General features: G+C 36.1%; 1 protein-coding gene across 2 annotated transcripts in view; it reads left to right on the top strand.

Annotated features, from left to right (window-relative positions):
* DNAJB4 (DnaJ heat shock protein family (Hsp40) member B4) overlaps positions 1–18,546 on the top strand; it is a 44,729-nt gene extending 26,183 nt beyond the window's left edge. Inside the window, exons 2-4 of one of the 2 annotated variants that reach the window (XM_046008970.1) lie at positions 8,220–8,504; positions 14,790–15,358; positions 17,348–18,546. In XM_046008970.1, coding sequence (XP_045864926.1) covers positions 8,294–8,504; positions 14,790–15,358; positions 17,348–17,581 — 1,014 coding nt within the window. In that variant the 5' untranslated portion in view covers positions 8,220–8,293 and the 3' untranslated portion in view covers positions 17,582–18,546. The remainder of the gene's footprint in view (positions 1–8,219; positions 8,505–14,789; positions 15,359–17,347) is intronic. The other variant, XM_046008979.1, reaches the window with a different exon arrangement.
* Positions 18,547–20,166: the final 1,620 nt, after the last annotated feature.

Here is a 20,166-nt window from a genome sequence, read left to right as displayed (position 1 = left end):
AAAGAGCCTCAGTTTGTAAGAAGTACTGGGGAATTGAAGACACAATTTACTATAATTACTGGATGAGACATTTCTGGACTAAATGTACCCATTTAAGAATTAAATATTGATAAAAAAGTTTCCAACAGGAACACTGGTAAAATATTAGAAGTCATCTGTCTTTAAGTATTTCAGTGATGATCTGAATTTCAGTAGTGATTTCTTCTGAGACTCTGGAAGGCAGGCTGTCTTTCTTCATACTAGTGAATGATAAACTGAGAGATGATCTGTGAATTGGAGAAAAAAAACTTTTTTATGGTCTATTAATAAAACCAAAGTAGAAGGTGAAGATGGCATCAATTGAATGACTATTTATGTACTTTTAACATTCTTTGTGTGTGGTAAAGTGCTATTTTGAGCTCTCATGATCTAAACATATATAATATTTTAAACTGTGATTACACCATCAAAAAGAACTCATACTTCTTATAAAAATAATTTATAATTATTATAAAAGCATAATATCACAAATAAGGAAACTTTGTTAAAGTTTTTGAAAAAAAATATGTCATTAGAATTTTTACTTAATTCTGGCCCATGTCTCCCTAAGATAGAGTGACACACTTCCTCCACATACATTATTCGGCACAAAAATTCTTAAACTGTGTTTTAAAAAACAACTTTGATAAAAAAATAATAAACACACAAGTTTTCTGAATTTGGTTGAAAAAATTAAAATCTCTTAAAATACATTGTAACTTACCTTCAGTTAGAGATGAATCAACCCTACCCCAGCAAGAGACTTAAACTTGTGAACTATAAACATTAAGGAGAAAATCTCTTTGTGATTTTATTTATTTATTTACTTATTTACTTACTTACTTATTTTTAAAGTAAGCTCTCCACCTAATATGGGACTTGAACTCATGACCCCATGATCAAGAGTCGCAGGTCATGCCAACTGAGCCAACCACACATCTATATACCTATAAAATCATATAAGCAGGATTTATGTGACTTTAAGACAATATTTCAAATAGACTATTATGTAGTTTTTTGGGCTTATCTTTTATTTTTACATTTATTTATTTATTTATTTTCTGAAGACTCCATCTGTCTGAGAGAGAGGGAGTGCAGGAACAGGGAGAAGAGGAAGAAACAGACTCCCGGCTGAGCAGGGAGCTAGATGTGGGGCTGGATCCTAGACTCCAGGATCGTGACCTGATCCAAAGGAAGCCGTTTAACCGATTGAACCATCCAGATGCCCCTACTTTCACTTTTAAAAATATTAAATGAGCCAGGCGCCTGGGTGGCTCAGTGGGTTAAGCCGCTGCCTTCGGCTCAGGTCATGATCCCAGAGTCCTGGGATCGAGTCCCGCATCGGGCTCTCTGCTCAGCGGGGAGCCTGCTTTTACCCTGCTCCCTTTCTCTCTCTGCCTGCCTCTCTGCCTACTTGTGATCTCTGTCTGTCAAATAAATGAATAAAATCTTAAAAAAATATATTAAATGAGCCTTGTTCACATCTCAGCTCCATTTTCCTTGAAAACTGCCACTGCTTTTCCCTTTACATACTCTTATTTTTGCCATGATAATTATTTATAGGGATAACAATTGGTCACACACCCCCATTAAAAAAATAAAACAAATCAAAACAAAAAAACCGGGGCACCTGGGTGGCTCAGTGGGTTAAAGCCTCTGCCTTCGGCTCAGGTCATGATCCCAGCGTCCTGGGATCGAGCCCCGCATCGGGCTCTCTGCTCAGTGGAGAGCCTGCTTCCCTTCCTCTATCTCTCTGCCTGCCTCTCTGACTACTTGTGATCTCTGTCTGTCAAATAAATAAATAAAATCTTAAAAAAAAAAAAAACAAAAACCATGGGATTCCTGGGTGACTTAAGTGTCTGCCTTCAGTTCAGGTCACCATACCTGGGTCCTAGAATGGCGTCCCAAGTTGGGCTCTCTGCTTGGCAGGGAGCCTGCTTCTCCTTCTCCCTCTGCTGTTCCCCCTGCTTGTGCTCTCTCACTCTGTCAAATAAATAAATAAAATCTTAAAAAAAAAAACAACAACAAACAAAAAACCCCTACACTTATAGATGAAAAAACTTAGATGAAAAAAATTTAATGCAAAATGACTGTATAATGTATTTTTAACCCCTAATGGTAAGGAGACAGCTCAGTCTGAAAAAGTAAATGTAACAGCAAAATTTCTCTAAAGTACTATGTAATTTAATAATTATATCCGCTACCCTATTGCATCTAATTGCAGTGAGTATATTGGTATATTTAATAGTTTTTTCCCTTTGGATTATTTTCTAGGGATTAATTGCAAGGTATGGTATTTACAGAGATTTTAAAATCATTTTTAATAATTGTTCCTAGGGTCTCCTGGGTGGCTCAGTCAGTTTTGTCTGAGCCCCCCCCCTTTTTTTCCCCAAGGAAATACTTTAATTAAAAGAGGATAAAGTAGGGACAGCTGGGTGGTTCAGTTGGTCAAGTGTCCACCTTCGGCTCAGGCCACAATCCTGGGGTTCTGGGATTGAGCCCTGCATAGGGCTTAAGTGTCTGACTCTTGATCTCAGATCAAGATCTCAGATTTCTTGAGCTCAGGGGTTTTTTTTGTTTGTTTGTTTGTTTTTTAAGATTTTATTTATTTATTTGACAGACAGAGATAACAAGTAGGCAGAGAGACAGGCGGGGATGGGGGGGTGGGGCGCGGCTGGGGAAGCCGGCTCCCCACCGAGCAGAGAGCCTGATGTGGGGCTCAATCCCAGGACTCTGGGACCACGACCCAAGCCGAAGGCAGAGGCCTTAACCCACTGAGCCACCCAGGCGCCCCCTCAGCTCAGGTTTTAATCACAGGATTGTGAGTTGTTCCCAAATGGTTTTAAAATTATTTTTATTATTTATTTATTGTTAATGGATAAATGGGTGTTTAATTGTTACCCATTTTGAACTGTCAATTTACATCATACAGACTTTTTTGTATATCTCACTACTTTAGTTTCCTCAGGCTGTTAAACAAATTGTCACAAAACAGGCATCTTAAAATAACAGAAATTGGATGTGAGGGCGATCTGGCTGCGACATTTGTCACCCCATTGATCGCCAGGGTTGATTCGGCTGATCTGGCTGGCTAGGCGGGTGTCCCCTTCCTCCCTCACCGCTCCATGTGCGTCCCTCCCGAAGCTGCGCGCTCGGTCGAAGAGGACGACCTTCCTCGATAGAGGAGAGGACCGTTCTTCGGTCAAGGGTATACGAGTAGCTGCGCTCCCCTGCTAGAACCTCCAAACAAGCTCTCAAGGTCCATTTGTAGGAGAACGTAGGGTAGTCAAGCTTCCAAGACTCCAGACACATCCAAATGAGGCGCTGCACGTGGCAGTCTGCCTTTCTTTTGGAAAAAAAAAAAGAAAAAAAAATAACAGAAATTTAGGGATGCCTGGGTGGCTCAGTCAGCTAAGCCACCGCCTTCCTCTCAGGTCATGATCCTAGGGTTCTGGGATCCAGTCCTGCATGGGGCTTCTTGCTCGGCGGGGAGCCTGCTTCTCCCTCTGCCTACTCTGCCTGCCGCTACCCCTACTTGTGCTCTGTCTCTCTCTCTGTCTGACAAATAAATAAATAAATAAAATCTTTAAAAAAAACAACAACAGAAATTTATTCTCACACTTCCGGTTGCTAAACCAAGATGTGGGTAGGGCCATGCTCCTATCAAAGGCTCTGAGAGAAAATCCTAGGAGAGTAGTATAGATCTACACATTTCAGGAATAACTTTTCTGCTTATTTGAGTGTTTCTCATTTTTAAAATAAAAATGTAGTGGATTTTTATTTTATTTTTATTATTGTATTTTTAAGTAAGCTCCATACCCAGCATGGAGCCCAATGCAGGGCCTGAACTCCCGACCCTGACTGAGATTAAGATCTGAGCTGAGATCAAGGGTTGGATGCCTTAACCCAACGAACCACCCAGGCACCCAGAGAATTTTAGCTCTTAAAAAAAAGGATGTTTTTCCTCGGTAACCTGAATGTACTGTTTCCTTTTTCCCTGGGCCTACCTTGTTTCCTGGGATCCATGTTGTTTTTTTCTGCTCACTTGACAATGAAGTAGTGGAGGGGTAGTCAGGCTCACCTAGCTTTGGGTATAAGTTGGCCTTGATCCCTGCAACCTCCTCCTGATGCTGCCATATTTATTTTCTTTATTGAAGTACAGTTGACCCACAATATTGCATTAATTTCAGGTGTACAACATAATGATTCAGCAACTCTGTATGTTGTGCTCACCACAAGTGTAGCCATCATGTGTTACTGTACAATGCTATCATGTTACCACTGACTATATTCCCTATGCAATACCTTTCATCCTTGTGACTTACTCATTCCATACATATAATATCTTCTTTATCCATTCATCTATGAATGGACACTTAGGTTGCTTCCCTATCTCGGCTACTGCAATAATGCTGTAATGAATATGTGGGTGCATATATCTTTTTGAATTACTGTTCTTCTTTCCTTTGAATAAATACCCAGCAGTGGAATTACTGGATTGTGTGGTATTTCTAATTTTAAATACCTGATGAAGCTCTGTACTATTTTGTGCAATGGCTAACCAATATACATTCTTTTTCTTTTTTTTAATTAATTTTGCCCAGTGCCTTAAGTAGCAGGGCATTGCACTTTTTTTTTTTAAAAGATTTTATTTATTTATTTGACAGACAGAGATCACAAGTAGACAGAGAGGCAGGCAGAGAGAGGAAGGGAAGCAGGCTCCCTACTGAGCAGAGAGCCCGACGTGGGGCTCGATCCCAGGACCCTGGGATCATGACCCGAGCCGAAGGCAGAGGCTTTAACCCACTGAGCCACCCAGGCGCCCCACCAATATACATTCTTACCAACAGTGCACAAGGGTTCTCTTTTCTCCACATCTTCACCAACATTTGTTATTTCTTGTCTTCTTGATATTAGCCATTCTGACTGGTGTGAGGTAGTATCTCATTGTGGTTTTGATTTGCATTTCCCTATGATCAGTGATGCTGGACATCTTATCCTTTGTCTGTTGGCATTGTTCCCAAATGTTTGAAAGAATTATTTACACTACTCGTTTTATCGAAATCTAGCTAGACTGTTTTGTATTATTTTAAATTACAATTGCTTCCTTATTAACTTGAAATTTCAAAGTTGAGGTGACTTCTTGCTTTCCAAATTTAGCACTATGATTCTTTTTTGTGTGTATATTTGAAGAAATATGAAAATCCTTTATCACCCTTCTCTGTGTGTGGAAAGTCAGATTTGTTTCCATTTGTTAATATATAATGCATTTTTCAGAAATGTGAAAGATCTAGTCTTTGGTTTTAAAATCCTTTAATATGTCAAGTCCTGATAATATTTCTAACCATCTAAAAATGATTGAACCAGATAAGAATCTGTTTTTCTTTCCTCTCAGTATTACCCACCAGAACAATTCAGACTTTCCACGTATAGTAATAATCAGTGTTCCTTTGGTAGTGAGTATTTAAATGAGCAATTAATTCTAGAAAAGGCGATTTTTATTATATTTTTACTCTAGATGCTGATCTTCAACTTGCATTTTTTTTTTAAAGAAGGAGTTTAGGGTGACTTTGGATATTAGCATTTTTCCCCAAGCTTTTTTTTTTTTTTTTTTTTTAAAGATTTTATTTATTTATTTGACAGACAGAGATCACAAGTAGATAGAGAGGAAGGCAGAGTGAGGGAAGCAGGCTCCCTGCCAAGCAGAGAGCCCGATGTGGGACTCGATCCCAGGACCCTGAGATCATGACCCGAGCCGAAGGCAGCGGCTTAACCCACTGAGCCACCCAGGCGCCCTCCCCAAGCTTTTTTGAATTTGAATGGTTAACCTTTTGACATGGAGTATTCCTTGGTGGGACTTAAAAATTTTAATAGCTAGGGCGCCTGGGTGGCTCAGTGGGTTAAGCCGCTGCCTTCGGCTCAGGTCATGATCTCGGGGTCCTGGGATCGAGTCCCGCATCGGGCTCTCTGCTCAGCGGAGAGCCTGCTTCCCTTCCTCTCTCTCTGCCTGCCTCTCTTGTGATTTCTCTCTGTCAAATAAATAAATCTTTAAAAAAAAAAAAAAAATTTTTTTTTAATAGCTAGCTGACCAACCTCTGTAACCTATAAATAGGCTAGACAGATGCTATATATTTCTAATACCAAGTATTTTTAAAGGAGAGAGTTTTGAAAAGTAGGAAATCCTAGCTATCAAATGTACAAAGATGAATGTTCTGAAAGAATTGCTGAATCATGAATGTAAAGCTGCTTGGCATATAAAGTAGGTGTTCCCATATCTTTAAAGTTTAACATGTTATCATTAACTTTCCATCATACTCTAAACATACCTAATCCTAGCTATCAAATGTACAAAGATGAATGCTCTTTTTTTTTTTTTTTGAAGATTGTATTTATTTATTTGACAGACAGAGATCACAAGTAGGCAGAACATGGGGGCTGGGGGGAAGGCTCCCTGCTGAGCAGAGAGCCCTATGCGGGGCTTGATCCTGGGACCCTGGGATCATGACCTGAGCTGAAGACAGAGGCTTTAATTCACTGAGCCACCCTGGCACCCCAAAGATGAACGTTCTGAAAGAACTGCTGAGTCATGAATGTAAAGTTGCTTGACATATAAAGTAGGTTCCCATATCTTTAAAGTTTAACATGTGATCATTAACTTTTCATCATACTCTAAACATATATGTACATTTCCTTTTCCTTTACATGTTCTATTTTTCTTTTAAATTTTACAGATTTAAGCTATTTATAGGGCTTTGTGCAATTCTTTTCACATTTTCATATGAGTCCATCTTTCCATTATATTAGAAATGGGAACATTTTTGAAAAGATGACAAAACAATATAGGAGAGAAAAGATGAGTAATATACATTGAAAATATTTCTCATAAGCATCCAAAAAAGAAATATATATACATATATAAAAACAGACATCGAAAGAGTATGTAAATGAGAGGATATAAATTTTGTTAACAAAAAAATACAAAACTACAACAAATAAACATAAGTATCAGAAAAAAAGGACTAGAAGGAAATATACTAACATTTAGCAGGGATTACCTAGAGTGGTATGATAGGTTTTTATTTTGTACTTTTTTCTTCTGTTTTCCTTTTGTGTTTTCCAAAATCTTCAGCAATGAGTATTGCTATTTATAATTAGGGAAATGTGTTTTCAAAAGAAAAAAATGCTTCTCATATTCACTGCCCCGTAAATAGCATATCCAGTTTTTAAGATGATCCAGTCAAGGTCTTATAAGAAACATGAGTATTTACTGTCTGTAACCTGATACTTGTCTTCTATCTTTCGTGCAGCACAAAAATTCTTTAAATAGTGACCCTAGGAATTGGGTGGAGGCGGGGAGGGGCTGAGAAGCGGGCTCTCATTCTGTTTTTGCAGAAGTAACTAAAATCAGATATGAAGCTTTCACAAATGTTTAGTTTGCCAGAACTATTAACTCTTGTATACTACAAAAAACTAGTTAGAACCACTAGCTAAAATAGCATTTAAGTCCCTTACTGGTTTTGATGTTTATGATATGTGGCCTTTACAATGTGAAATTAGTAAATTGACTTCCTGGCATTTCTGATTGCTAGACCCCAGGAGTTCTAAAAATGACACAAATTACCTGAAAATTTTAATTTAAACAAACCATATTTTGGTATTGTATATCTTTCATTTGGATAACTTGAAATAAAAATTAAAATACCTAAAATAAGTTCAAGGGTACCTTTATTTGTATAATACCTTTTATTTTAACATGGGAGGCCAATAGCTATAATTATCCTTGTTGTTTTTTCACCTACAGTAGAGTGAATAAATATGTAGTTATGACCTGCTATGCTGAAATAATTGGTTTTTGAATCCACTTAGCTTCTTAAAAAGGAAATAAAACTGGGAGAGCCAGAAGGAAAAGGAATAGTTAATCCTGGAGGAGGAGAAAACCTAGCTCAGTACTTTGACTAGAGGCAGCTGGGGAAGTGACGTCCTGTAGCATTTGCTGTTCTAGAAAGTACAGAGACACGTAGTGAAAATGGGAGGATCTAGAAGGAGGCCGTCTCCTGTGTAGTGTATATTTATCTGTAAGTGAGCCTTTGGGGAAGGAATTAAATACAGAGACGCGGTTTGCTTGCTGCCTTAAGACAGCGAAGCTGAATTGCTGATTTGCTTTAACTTTTAAAATACCCAGCTTGGTTTATTTTTCTTAGAATCGTACTGCTAAGACTGGGGACGCTGTTTTCTTTCACAAAGGGAAATCTAAGTTCATTTCAAGGCATTCGGAATGGGGAAAGACTATTATTGCATTTTGGGAATTGAAAAAGGAGCTTCAGATGAAGATATTAAAAAGGCTTACCGAAAACAAGCCCTCAAATTTCATCCGGACAAGAACAAATCTCCTCAAGCAGAGGAAAAATTTAAAGAGGTCGCAGAAGCTTATGAAGTATTGAGTGATCCTAAAAAGAGAGAAATATATGATCAGTTTGGGGAGGAAGGTAAGTATTCCTTGTATATCTTTTGGTCTCTCTGTCTCTGTCTCACTCTCTCTCTTTTTCCCCTCTCTTTCAGCCTTCTGGTTATCTTTAAATTAAATTCTCAGACATCGAAAGTAGAAAGAAAAATAATGGATAAAAATAAGATTTCATCTTTGATCATCTGAATGAATATTATTACATAGCTGTGAATGAAATGTACTTGTTTGCCTTTTTTAAATTTTGGCATTTGTTAATATATATTTATTCTGCCACTAGATTTATAATGTTAACATTGTGTATTTGAAAAGAAACCTTACATTCCCATACTCACTAATGAATTGTGTCAAAAGTCTTATGCAACCTGTTTTGTATTCTAATGAATTTTCTGCCATAACCAGTATAAGCCCTTAAAATGTTAAGATTGGCAGTTCGAATTCTGGGTAGTTTATATTTTATTCACAAGAACAAAAGAAGTTTTTGCCTTTCTGATAGCAATTTAATTTAGATTGAACAAGAGAGCATCGACTCTCTGAGAAGCAGAAGGCCCAGGCATTTAGCTCTAGTTGTTTTTGGCATTCCGCCTGGAGAGGAAAGAATTTTCCTGATGTCATAAAATACCAGAACAAGTTTTTAGCATAATTGTAAACAGTAATTGTGTGCCAAGAAAATGAGATCTCAGAAATACAATTTTTGACCTAAAATGGCCACCTAGTTAGAACAATTATTGATTTACTTTTAGGTAACATTATTTCTTTGGAAATTTTACTATCTAGGTATAGAGGAAAGCATGACAACTTCCCTTTCCTTTCCCTGCCATACTTTTGTTTCTTTCATTGTGAGATCAGAAACTAGTTGAATACAGTAAATGAGGGTTATTAAGATTAGCCTTTTATCATTCTGTATTTTAAATTAAGTTTGTCCATCATTTCCATATAAATGTAGCTATAAAGTAAGACTATTTTAAATTGCTAATTAACAGCAACAACAAAAACACTTTAATTCCTATAGATTCTGGGATTTTCAACATTTTGAATCAGGACTAAGTTACTTCATTAATTTTTTCTCCCAAAATATTCTTTTAAATCATTGTATCATTCTTTGCCTCCTTTATCACATTTAACATAAAGTTTTCTTAATCAGAAATATATCCTAATTTATAGTGAAGCAGTAACCACTCATTCTTAGTTAAAAAACTAAATTTATATAAGCAGAGTGATTGTGTAAAGGGTTTTTTTCCCCCTTCCTTTTTTGATTTGTTTTGTTTTTCTTTTTGATCTGAGTAGCTAAAAATTGCAATTTCTGCTCTTGGTTTTTGTGTGATGAGGACCTGCAGTGTCAGGTTCTTCCAAAGTCAATATTGAAAAAGGCAAGTAATGGCCAGTTCAATTCTGCTTGTTCCTTATGGCTGTACTAATCAAAATACTGTGATTTGGTTCATCTCGAAAGCTAAGCAGGATTCTGAGGTACTACAACCAATATGCTCTTTCTAAAAAGTTATTTGTAATTTTGTAAAGGAATCCACAACCATTCCCCCTGAAAAAGCAGATATCCACTGCTTAAACCACATCTCATTGATAGCTCAAGTTTATTTATAACTAAGCCATAGAATTCAGTATTTTCTAAGGATATTTATCTTCAGAATTTTTAAGTCATCAAATGATACATTTTTCTTAACATTACCTCTTAATAGTTTTTTCCTTGAGTGCTGTTTCTCTAGTTTGATGCTTACTGATCATTATCAGTGGATGAATTTTTTAAAAAATCAAAGCAATGTCATTTGTGTACCCTGAATCTTTTTTTGGTTCTTGATTCAGATAACTGATATAACCAATAGAGGTAATAGAGAAGAACAAGTGTTTTAAAGCATTGAAATTTATTCAGAAATATTCTCTAGTTATGAGTGACTTCAGAATATAGTTAAATGAAAATTATTTGATTATTTTTTAGAAATTATTCTTCCTTTACAGAAAAGCATTATGTTTATTTGCTCTTTATTCAGAATAGTTCATTTATACTTTGGAAAAATCCCTTTTAGTTATACTGTTTTAATGTGGAAAAATATTTTTTGTCTTTGTCTTTCGTTGGTCAGTTTGTGCCTGCAGGCCTGGTTCCATCACCCAATGTGTTCTCCAGTAGTAACAAAACACTGAATTTTAGGACTGTGGAGCTATTAGTAATTTATGTAATATACTCCTTAACCCCCCCACCCCCCATTATTACACTGTCTTTCAAGGCCTGGGACAGTGGGTACGGAAACCATGAACTGAGAAGTGTATGAGTTGAACAAGCTAAACTTACATAGTTAGAAAGTAAGAGAGGGGCCCCTGGGTGGCTCAGTTGGTTAAGTGACTGCCTTCAGCTCAGGTCACGATCTGGGAGTCCCAGGATCGAGTCCCACATTGGGTTCCCTGCCAGCAGGGAGTCTGCTTCTCCCCCTGACCTTCCGCTTCTCATGCTTTCTCTCCTCTCTGAAATAAATAAATAAAATCTTCAAAAAAAGAAAGAAAGAAAACCAGTGATCCAGTTTATTCATGTTTTGAAAATCTGTAATATCCACAATTTTAAAGGTTCAGTTTAAAAAAATTTGGATAAGAATAGAGATGTTTTAAATTTACCATATGACCCAGCAGTTCCACTCATAGGAATCTATAAAAGAGAAATGAAAACATAGATCCACAAAAAGACATGTACGTGAATGCTCAGAGCAGCATTATTTGTAATGGCCCCAAACTGGGAACAATTTTAAAGTACTAGCATTAAGTGAATGGATAAACAGAAAGTCGCATATACGTACGTGTACACACACCCACACACATGCACGCACACACATACACCCTAGAATACTACTTAGCAATTGAAAGCATTGATTTAATAAAACATGCTACAACATGGATTAACTTAAAAACTATGCCAGATAACAGAAGTCAGATTGTCAAAGGCTACATAGTTTATGATTCCATTTATATGAAATGCATGGAAAAAGCACAGTCATAGAGAAAGAAAGCAGATCAGTGAGTTGCTTAGTGCTAGAAGTGGGAGCAGAGGTTAGCTACAGATAGAAATTAAGAAAGCTTAAAAAAAAAAAAAGCATGTTGGGTTGATGGAAATGATCTATAACTGGGCTGCGATGATGGCTGCAGAACTCTACAGCTTCACTAAAATCACTGAATTATATATTTGCAATGGGTTAATTTTATAGTATACAAGAAATAAAGTTATTTTTAAAAAGGGAGAAATGTTCTCCATACTTGAACCATTTGAAAACAAAAAAATGCAACTACATAAATTTAAAATTGGATTTTGAACCTGTCTCTCCAGAAAGTTTCAGGTTTAGTTCTGAATTGTTCAGTGGATATGAACAGAAATTTGTATTAAAAGACTGAAAAAAAATATTTTAGTAACACATCCTTACAGTATCCTAGTTCTCTAACATTTCTTTTTCTTTATGCCTTTTTTTTTTTTTTGGTTTATAGTTTACTCAATAACTTTCATTAAATACTGGAAGGTAGTATCTAATGATCAAACTTGTGTTCAGTCTATTAATCTATACCAGCTTGCTTCTTTAGTTCTTCAGTTTACATAGTTAGCCAATTGAATCTCTTATTATTAACTATGTATTTTTAAAAATAAGTTGGATTTTTGTGAGTCACAGCTGCTTAAAGGATCTCATTATGCTAGTAACTCTGTAGGTCTTGCTATAAATCTATAGATTTTTACAAATCAGATCTCCTTAAAGTAAGAGTTATTAAAATCCTAATTCTTTTTTCTTTTAAATCCTAATTCTTCTCCAGTGCTGCTGCTTTTGACACACTTTCAACTAACTAGTGGAAATCATGGTTATAGATTATATACCGAACATATATTTGTTTTTGGATTGCAGATTGGTTGGTTGGTTTTAAATAATAGCAGTCTTTCTATAGCATAGGCAAATGTTGATTCTAAAGCATATTCCTTGACACGCAAAGTGATGATGGTGTCTAGAAAACATTTTGGAGAGCAGAGGGAATCCAATTGAATATTAAAAATTTTCCACAAGCAGTCAAAACGTATGTAATAAAGAGTTGACTGTATGGTTGATAACATGCTTGGTACAATTCAAGTGCTAGGCAAGGCAGTCCTTGCATAATAATTCATGTTATATTGTTGTGACTTTTGGTAGGATTTTTTGCAGTCATTATATAGCAGTCTTGTCCTTTATCTAAGCTGTGTACTTGACTGTTTAGTGTCAAGGAAAACGTCAAAGTTTCATTGGAGCCTTCCTGTCTGCTTTGATAAATGTCACTTCAGACTGTGAATCTTCTCAGGGACTCTGTAATCCTGATTGAATTACCAATTTTGGCAGAGGAGGAAAGAGGTTTTAGGGAAAACCCAAACCCATAATAAAAAAAACTTAAAATGTTATTCCTTCTTTTCATGAATTTATCGTGAGTCCAAAACATTTAGATATTGACTTGTAGAGATTGAGATTGGGCAAGCTAATTGACTCAATTTATGTTATTAACTCTCTGTTAAACTATTATACTCTATTATATTTGTTGGATGAAAAATAAAATGATTGAAGTAATTTAAGCATTGGTTTAGTCACATTGATCATGACCTTGAGTTATATACCTAAGCTATCATTTGTAAAATTCTGTCTCTAGCTTTTTTTTTTTTTTAACATTTGGAGTTATAACTGAACTGCTAAAATTTATAAAAAGAAATTTGTATGAGCTGCATGTTAAAAGTCCTTGTTCTGCTTTTACTGGTCATTCTGTTTCTATAAGGGATATCCTAACTGCTCTTTGGATATATCATTTAATACATATTTTGACAGTTTACAGGTTATTAGACTTTTCTTGGTCTTTCCAGATTTCTGTGCATGGATGAAGGTAAAAATGTAAATATCAGCTGAGACTGTTGGATAACACAGAATATATGTATACCTTTTAATAGAAGAAGACAAATAGAATAAGACATAAAACTAAGTCTCTTTGAAAGCATGCTGAGTATAATTTTTTTATTATTAAGTCTCATATGTATATGTGTGGTTATACTTTATATTGCTATATATTATACTATATATTGCTTTTGCTTTTGCTTTTGCCTCTTTTCTATCCTGATACTCAAGACACCTTTTAAAGTTTAAATAGACTTTAAGAACTAGTTCATTCTCTATTCAATAAATATAAGCACCTATCATTTTCACCCTGTATATGTGAGCAATGCAAAAATGAATTAAAATGTATTTCCTGCCCTCAAATTACTGTTTGAACATATTAGAATCGCTTAGTTTAATCTCTAGGACTTATCACAGTTTTAAGATTTTTAGATTTTCTTCCTGCTTGTTTCCTTTGTCAGGAAATCCCATAACAGTCATTCAGAATCTTTGCTACTGCTGTGATGATGTAAATCCTTGTCAGTATTGATCCCTCAAAAGATCACTATACTAATGTTTTATGGGTTTTAATAGAAACTTGCTTTGGAATGTAACAGAAAATGCTAATTCAAATATGTAATTTCTTGTGAGCTACATATTAGTTAGCCGAACCTTAAAGAATAGGGTCAAACATCACTATCTTGGTGTCTGAAGCGAGTTGTCCACAATAGGCAGAAATTACCAGTCCAAAGGACTAACATGTCAAAAGGGTGTACAGTGCTTGATTTTAATCTTTTTACATACTGTTGAAATTAATGCCATCATATGGTAAGCCTAGATAAACAATTTTGTTAGCTAGAATAGGGATAATAATTTTGGAATCTAAAAAAACATTTTTCATAGCGTCCTATTATTAGAATTTTTCCCTTTCTGCCACAGAAAGAGTTCATTTTAATTAACTCTTCAGTAAAAGACCTGAAATAAAGCCAGTTAGTATGAAGATGGTATTTTATATTGTTGATTATGCTCACTGATTATAATGGCACTTAACGATTTAGGTCATGCATTTTACATTGATTACCAAAGACCTATTTCAATTGACATCTTTTGAAAACTTACGTTTATATGCTTTAGATTGTCCAACCAGTAGTTTACGAGATAATAAGTTTCCGGTTTTATTTTATTTACTAGTGGAACAAAGATTCAGGAATAAATTGTCACTAAGCATGGGGATTTGGAGGAAGAATTTGAAAGCTAACAGTTGACCTTAGGATGGAATGGTCAAAAGTTAGGTAGCTGTTCTGCATTTAGTCATAATGGCATTTCTGGCCAATTTATTAATAGATTGTAACCTAAGTTGGCCAAAGTTTGTTAGTAATACAGTTTTTACAAGTTTCACTTTCAAGAGTTGCAAGCTTTTTCCTAATCATGTTTATTTGTTCGTTTAGGATTGAAAGGAGGAGCAGGAGGCACTGACGGACAGGGAGGTACCTTCCGGTACACTTTTCATGGCGATCCTCATGCCACATTTGCAGCATTTTTTGGAGGTTCCAACCCCTTTGAAATTTTCTTTGGAAGACGGATGGCTGGTGGTAGAGAGTCTGATGAAATGGAAGTAGATGGAGATCCTTTCAGTGCTTTTGGATTCAGCATGAACGGATATCCAAGAGACAGAAATTCTGTGGGGCCCTCCCGCATCAAACAAGATCCTCCGGTTATTCATGAACTTAGAGTATCACTTGAAGAAATATATACTGGTTGTACCAAACGGATGAAGATTTCTCGAAAAAGGTTAAATCCTGATGGAAGGAGTTATAGATCTGAGGACAAAATTCTCACCATCGAGATTAAAAAAGGGTGGAAAGAAGGCACCAAAATTACTTTTCCAAGGGAAGGAGATGAAACACCAACTAGTATCCCAGCAGACATTGTTTTTATCATTAAAGATAAAGATCACCCCAAATTTAAAAGAGATGGATCGAATATAATTTACACTGCTAAAATTAGTTTACGAGAGGTAAGTTAGTAGGACTTGGGATTCTAAAACCAAACAGAATTATGCCTCCAGTCTTAGGGAATGTATCTAATATTTATTAAATGCTTAGTACACATTATTTTTTAAGTTCTCATAAGAGCCCTCCAGAGGTGGAGCACCTGGGTGGCTCAGTCATTGGGTGTCTGCCTTCGGCTCAGGTCATGATCCCGGAACCCTGGGATCGAGCCCCGTATCAAGCCCCGCATCGGGCTCCCCGCTCAGTGGGAAGTCTGCTTCTCCCTCTCTCATTTCCCCTGCTTGTATTCCCTCTCTATCAAATAAATAAATAAAATCTAAAAAAAAAAAGAACCCTTCAGAGGTAGTACTACTATTATACCTCTTTTATGGATAAGATTATATTTTCTATGTTTAGTTACCTGTACTAACAATTTAAATGCCAACTTGAAGTGCTAACCAGATTATGTACTAGGAAGCCTAATACTGGCTTTATGCTACTCAAATTTTATAGGTATGGTTTATGAACTGTGCATTGTAATTGAAGTCGATGTATAAGATTTTTTCTAAAATTGTTAATTTGGAGTAATAATTATATAACCAAAAAGATATTAATTTAAAATAATTTATAAGCATACTGCTTTAATATGTGAGTCCTTATTTGTTCTATTTTTAGACATCATTTTTCAAATTGGATTATAATCCTGCAAAAATGGCCATGTCAGTTACTGCTTAAAATGCTTAAATGAGGGGCGCCTGGGTGGCTCAGTGGGTTAAAGCCTCTGCCTTCGGCTCAGGTCATGATCCCAGGGTCCTGGGATCGAGCCTCGCATCGGGCTCTCTGCTCAGCAGGGAGCCTGCTTCCCTTCCTCTCTTTCTGGCCGCCTCTCTGCCTACCTGTGATCTCTGTCTGTCAAATAAATAAATGAAATCTTTAAAAACAAAATGCTTAAATGATCCCACATACTATCTACCATAAAGTCCAGACATTTAAGCTTAAAGTGAAAGGTCATTTTCAATCTGATTTCTACCCATAAATGTTTATGCATTTCCCTAAGTTTGCTCTATTATTATCTTATTTACATTTATGTCATCGTCTGAGTTCTAACCTATGGAGCACTGTTCCTTATTCTGCCTTGAAACCTGCTACTGGTTTAATGTTTAGCTCAAGTATTCTGTACTCTCAGAAGCTAAGGGAGGGTAAGCTGGGTGCCCTTTGTCTCACAAAAGACTTCTGCACCTCTGTGCTAACCTTATACTGTATTATTATTCCTGGTTTGCTTCTGAGTTCCTTGAGCATTCCCTGAGGTGGGATCTGTGTTCATGGTCCCTAAACTCAGTATCTAGAAGGAATGTGTGGCATATAGTAGCACTCAGTAAACATTTGTTGACTAAACTAATAAAATGTATTTCTTATGCTAACATTTTTCCTTCCAAAGAAGTAGGTAGTTGCTCTTATTCTAATTCCCCTCACTCCTAAATTTCTCCCTCTTTTCTTGCCCAGTTCCATCCCTGCATCTTGAATGTCATAATGGCAACCTCCATTTCATTTTAAGACAATGTGGAAAACCTCCTTTACTTCTCTTTCCTTTCCTTCTCCTTCTCCTTTCCTTCTTTTGTAGTATGTCTGATCATGCATGTCCTGAAGGGATTTTTTTAATAGGGGAAAAAGTCTTAAAATTATTGATATGCTTTTGGAGGTTAAGATTTTACCTTATGGGGCGCCTGGGTGGCTCAGTGGGTTAAGTCGCTGCCTTCGGCTCAGGTCATGATCTCAGGGTCCTGGGATCGAGTCCCACATCGGGCTCTCCGCTCAGCAGGGAGCCTGCTTCCCTCTCTCTCTGCGTGCCTCTCTGCCTACTTGTGATCTCTCTCTCTGTCAAATAAATAAATAAAATATTTAAAAAAAAAAAAAAAAAAAAAAGATTTTACCTTATGGTTTCGTCCTTTATACCGAGTTTTGTTGTTGAGTTTTTGAAGTTCTGAAGTTTGTTAATTTTATTTGGTCTATTTTAGGCATTATGTGGCTGCTCAGTTAATGTGCCAACAATGGATGGAAGAACCATACCTATGTCAATAAATGACATTGTGAAGCCTGGAATGAGGAGAAGAATTATTGGATATGGGCTGCCGTTTCCAAAAAATCCTGACCAGCGTGGTGACCTTCTAATAGAATTTGACGTGTCCTTCCCAGATACTATATCCTCATCATCCAAAGAAGTACTTAGGAAACATCTTCCTGCCTCATAGAATGAAAAACTTTGTTACCCATATTTTGATAAGGCACTGAAAATATAAAAGGACTGGCAGTTTACTGATGTAGATGTGAATTCTGTATAAAGATGTGTAAATTATCTTGAGGATTCATTAAATTGCATGAATAGAGACGGGTCAAATAAATAGGCAAAAGGGATTTTTACAGTTAGAGATGAAGACACAACCGTTCACTGTATTTTATTTCATTTCTCCCAAATCAGAAATTTTTAGTATTTTGCTTACATGTAAAATTTGTTTTTGTGGAGTTAGTGGATATATTTCTAATAAAGTACTAGACTATCCAAGTACTTTATTTCTTTTATCTTTACATTGTCAGTATGATAGTTTCTCATTTTTAATGGAAATTTAAGTTCTTAACTCACCTACACATGTGATATATATTTCTAGAAAATAAAAACCCAAGTAATTTGGAAATGTGGTTAACAAGATTTAAATCTCCAACTGAAATGTTGCTATAGGGCTGGGACCCATAAAAGAATATCTTAATGCATATGTTTTACCATTTTGGTTTTTTAAAGTATGCTGTAGCATTTCTTAATAACATGGTTGTAATGTTCTTAAGGCATACCTTTTCATCATAAAGAGTAAATTAATGGCAATATATCTCCTGTGGAAATCCCAATTGCCTGAATTACTGATATTTTAGAAATAGGCTGTTTTTAAAATGCCATATGTAATTTTATGCAAGTTGACTATATATCTTGTACTTAATAAATTATAGGCACACTTTATTGTCCACTAGTTTAAAATAACTTGTTTAATAATAAATGTGTTTTTAGAGGAAATATTGTTACTTGGAATTAATTTTCCAATTATACAATCTTCTATAAATTACTCATCTTATGCTATATGTATCTTATGCAATTTCCCTAAAAAGAATAACTACCACTATGGTGTTAAACCAAAATATGGGGAAAATAAACACTAACTGCTGCTTATGAATGACATTGCTACTACTTGTTATGCATATAAATATTTTACTTTTTCATATGTATAGATTGCATTTCTTGGGTGTTTTAATTTTTTAAATATATTTACGTTTAAAAAATTGCTTTCTTTCTTTTTTTTTTTTTTTTTTTGACCATAGTAAGAATGATGTCTTGAAAGAAAGTTTTTGGTTCAAAAGTAGCTTTTAAGATAACTGATCTATGTACAAGGTACACTGGATCCTATCACCCTTCAGCAGAGTACGAGGACTCTTTTAGAGATACAGTAAGTGGGCTCTCATCACCACATACTTTATAGCCTTACTGCATTGTTACTGACATGCCATAAAGCTTAGCTTTTTAAGAGTATATCGTTCAGGGGCACCTGGGTGGCTCAATGGGTTAAGCCGCTGCCTTCAGCTCAGGTCATGATCTCAGGGTCCTGGGATCGAGACCCACATCGGGCTCTCTGCTCAGCGGGGAGCCTGCTTCCTCCTCTCTCTCTGCTGCCTCTGCTTACTCATGATCTCTCTCTCTCTCTCTGTCAAATAAATAAATAAATAAATCTTAAAAAAAAAAGTATATGGTTCAGTGGTTCGTATATTCACAGAGTTGTGTAACCACTAAAACAGAACATTTTCATCATCTGAAAAAGAAATTCCATATCCATTAGCACTCACTTCCTATTCTTCAGTGTCTGGGGAATACAAATCCACTTTCTGTCCCTACAGATTGGTCTATTCTGGGCATCTAGTACAAATGGGATCAAAGAATATGTGGTTTTCTTCCCTCAGCCTCTTTCATTTAACATGATGTTTTCAAGTACATCCATGTTGTATCATGTATCAGTATTTTGTTCTTTTTTACGGCCAAATAATGTTCTGTGCTATGGAGATAACCACGTTTTACTTTTACATTTATTAGCTGATGGACACTTAGGTTATTTCCTCTTTTTGGCTGTTGTGAATAATGTTGCTATGCACTTTTTTTTTTAATAAGATATGATTTTTCTCTTTTTTTTTCTAAAAGATTTTTATTTATTTATTTGACAGAGATCACAAGTAGGCAGAGAGACAGGCAAGAGAGAGAGAAGGAAGCAGGCTCCCCCCTGAGCAGGGAGCCTGACGCGGGGCTCCATCCCAGGACCCTGAGATCATGACCTGAGCCGAAGGCAGAGGCTTTAACCCATTGAGCCACCCAGGCGCCCCACTATGAACATTTTTGCACAGGTTTTTGTGTACGTAACTTCTCCATTTTCTTGGGTATATATATCTAAGAATAGAATTGCTGAGACTAAGCATATGCTTTAATAAAATAAAGCATATGCTTTAGTTGTAAATGGAACCTGGCTGGCTCAGTTGGTAAAGCATGCGACTCTTGATCTTGGGGTTGTGAGTTTGAGCCCCATGCTGGGTGTAATGGTTACTAAAAAATTAAAAAAAGAAAATGTTGAAAATGCCAGAGAATTCAGCTAATCATACTTACTACTCCACCTACTTCATAAATAATCCCTTTATTATTTTGTTCTCTGAACAACAGTTTAAACTGTTAGGAGGGGCGCCTGGGTGGCTCAATTGGTTAAGCATCTGCCTTTGGCTAGGGTCATGATTTCAGGGTCCTGGGATGAAGCCC

Source organism: Meles meles, chromosome 1 (assembly GCF_922984935.1).
Source record: "Meles meles chromosome 1, mMelMel3.1 paternal haplotype, whole genome shotgun sequence".
NCBI classification, from domain to species: Eukaryota; Metazoa; Chordata; class Mammalia; order Carnivora; family Mustelidae; genus Meles; species Meles meles.
This window is presented reverse-complemented; position numbering and strand designations above follow the sequence as displayed.